Below are 2,484 nucleotides of genomic sequence, written 5' to 3' on the forward strand. Positions count from 1 at the left end.
CCCACAATTTGGCTAAATATGCTCTCCACTTTGGAATTGAAGGCCGAATTAATTGGGAGAATTGCAGCGACTCAATCCTAAACAACTATAAGGCATGGCAGCCACCTTGACATTCTCTTTGAAGGTTATGATGCAGGGTGGGAGACTGCAGTGTAGCCGTCGTTTCTGCATCCTTTGTTGTTTTGTTATCTGTTAGTGTCTTCTATGTTCTAATGTTTGTCTAATGATGTTTTTCGTTTATGTGAGGATTAGGCTTCCCTTTGTTATGTGTTGGTTTTTGTTCAATATCATTTTATTGCAGGCTAGTCTGTTAGTTTGTTACTCTAGAGTATTTACTTCCTTGGAGTCATAGCCAAGCGCAGTCTTTTTCTTGTGTTTAGGGGGTGTTGTTTTCTTTCTATACTGTTGAGGGCCTCTAGTTAGGAGGCACCTCTTTGTTTGTAATTTTCTTTAGCAGTTTAATATATGTGTGTTACTTTTCTTTTTTAGCAAAAAAAAAAAAAACAAATCATCAATAGATTACTTTTGTATAAAGAAACTTATCAATTGCAAATTCTATCTTAGACACAATTTAGAGAAAGTGTCTCAAAGGCTTGCAAAAAGTTACTGAGCCTAGAGACTTGGATTGTATTTATAGAAGAAAAGTACATTCTGTTAAGCCTTTACAAGATCAAGAAAAGTAAAAATAACAAGAAGCTGTTACAACATCTAATTATTACAAGAATAACAAAAATGTACAACTAATATGACTAAGCATTGAAAAACTAACTAACTCGAACAGTGTATTAGCTCTTCATCCCCCTTCATGCGAAAGGGTGTAGAATACACTTTAATCTTGAACTTTAAGTACACAAATCGATCCTTTGGCAGTGGCTTAGTCAAAATGTTAGCAACTTGATCTATAGAAGGGAAATAACGAACTTCAATTTGCTTTGCTAGGATCAGATCTCGGACAAAATGAAGGTCTATTTCAATATGCTTAGACCTAGCGTGAAAGATAGGATTTGTAGCTAAGGATGTAGCTCCTTAATTGTCAACCCAAATTATTGGATCATCTGAAATATGAACTTTAAGTTCTGACAACAGCGAAGAAAGCCACTTAACCTCAGCAATGGTATTGGCTAGTGCACGGAATTCACTCTCTGTACTAGACCTAGCAACAACTTGTTGTTTCTTTGCTGACCAAGACACCAAATTTTCACCCAAGAACACTGCATATCCACCTGTGGATCGTCGGTCATCAGGGCAACTAGCCCAATTCGCATCAGAGTAGGCATGAAGAGTAAGTTGTGGAGCAGGTCGTAAGAGCAACCCCTCATGTATTAACCCTTTTAGATACCTCAATAGCCTATTGCAAGCTTCCCAATGTAAAGTAGTAGGTGCATGAAAAAAATAACTTAATTTATTCACAATGAATGCAACATCAGGTCTAGTCAAAGTGAGATATTGGAGAGCACCTAAAGTACTTCTGTATAGGGTATGATCAGCAAATGGATCACCAGTTGTTAAAGACAATTTATGAGTTGAACTAGTGGGATTTGAGCTTGGCTTAGCCCCTTCCATATGTAGTTTAGTGAGCAAATCAGCAACATATTTGGACTGGGAAATATACATACTAGATGATGTTCGACTTACCTCAACCCCAAGAAAATAGTGTAAAGGTCCTAAAGTTTTAACAGCAAATTCTTTGTTGAGATCAGAAATAAGCTGGGAGAGAAGCTTTTGATTCGAACCAGTTATCAAAATATCATCCATGTAGACAAGAAGAATGATCAGTGTCTCATTTGAACCATGAATAAACAAGGAATTGTCTGACCTTGAGGCAGTGAAACCTTTACTGTATAAGGTCTACTTGAGCTTGTCATTCCAGGCACGTGGAGCCTGTTTCAAACCATATAAAGCTTTTGCAAGCTTACACACATGATTAGGCTTGGACTTATCTTCAAAACCCGGAGGCTGATGCATGAATACTGTGACAGTCAAAATCCCGTGATCCGTAAGGGGAAAGACTGAGTAAAGCTATGCAATCCCACATCGCCTGGGGAAGGTCAAGTGTGATGATTCTAAGACTGTGTAAGTATGGGACTACACAATTGACGACGACTTAAATGGATTGATGGGTACTACCTATGCCAACAAGGTGCTTCTTCTTTTCGGTAGCCCATCACTTGAGAACTCCAAAGTTAAGCGTGCTTGACCTGGAGCAATCTTAAGATGGGTGACCTTCTGGGAAGTTTTCCCAGGAAGCGTGCGAGTGAGGACAAAGCACGCTGGAAAGACTCGTGTTGGTTTGTAGGGCCAGTCGTCATTCCAGGAAGCAGCCATAGTGACGTGGGGCGTTACAAATGGTATCAGAGCCTTGACCCAGCCGGAAGTGTGGCCGACGGGGATGTCGGACCCCTAAGGGTGGGTGATTGTGACAGTCAGAATCCCGTGATCCGTAAGGGGAAAAACCGGGTAAAGCTGTGCAATCCCACATCGCCT

At 40.1% G+C, this 2,484-nt stretch overlaps 1 protein-coding gene across 1 annotated transcript; it reads right to left on the bottom strand.

The window, feature by feature from the left end:
- Positions 1–1,026: 1,026 nt before the first annotated feature.
- LOC133832000 (uncharacterized mitochondrial protein AtMg00810-like) lies at positions 1,027–1,755 on the bottom strand. The gene has a single exon (XM_062262399.1). It carries the CDS (start codon positions 1,753–1,755, stop codon positions 1,027–1,029), a length of 729 nt encoding a protein of 242 aa, XP_062118383.1.
- Between the last annotated feature and the right edge of the window lie 729 nt (positions 1,756–2,484).

This window comes from Humulus lupulus, chromosome 1 (genome assembly GCF_963169125.1).
Source record: "Humulus lupulus chromosome 1, drHumLupu1.1, whole genome shotgun sequence".
NCBI classification, from domain to species: domain Eukaryota; kingdom Viridiplantae; phylum Streptophyta; class Magnoliopsida; order Rosales; family Cannabaceae; genus Humulus; species Humulus lupulus.

Excerpts from the sequence above, each read along its gene's own strand:
- LOC133832000 (XM_062262399.1), bottom strand. The coding sequence starts at position 1,755 with ATGGATGATATTTTGATAACTGGTTCGAATCAAAAGCTTCTCTCCCAG.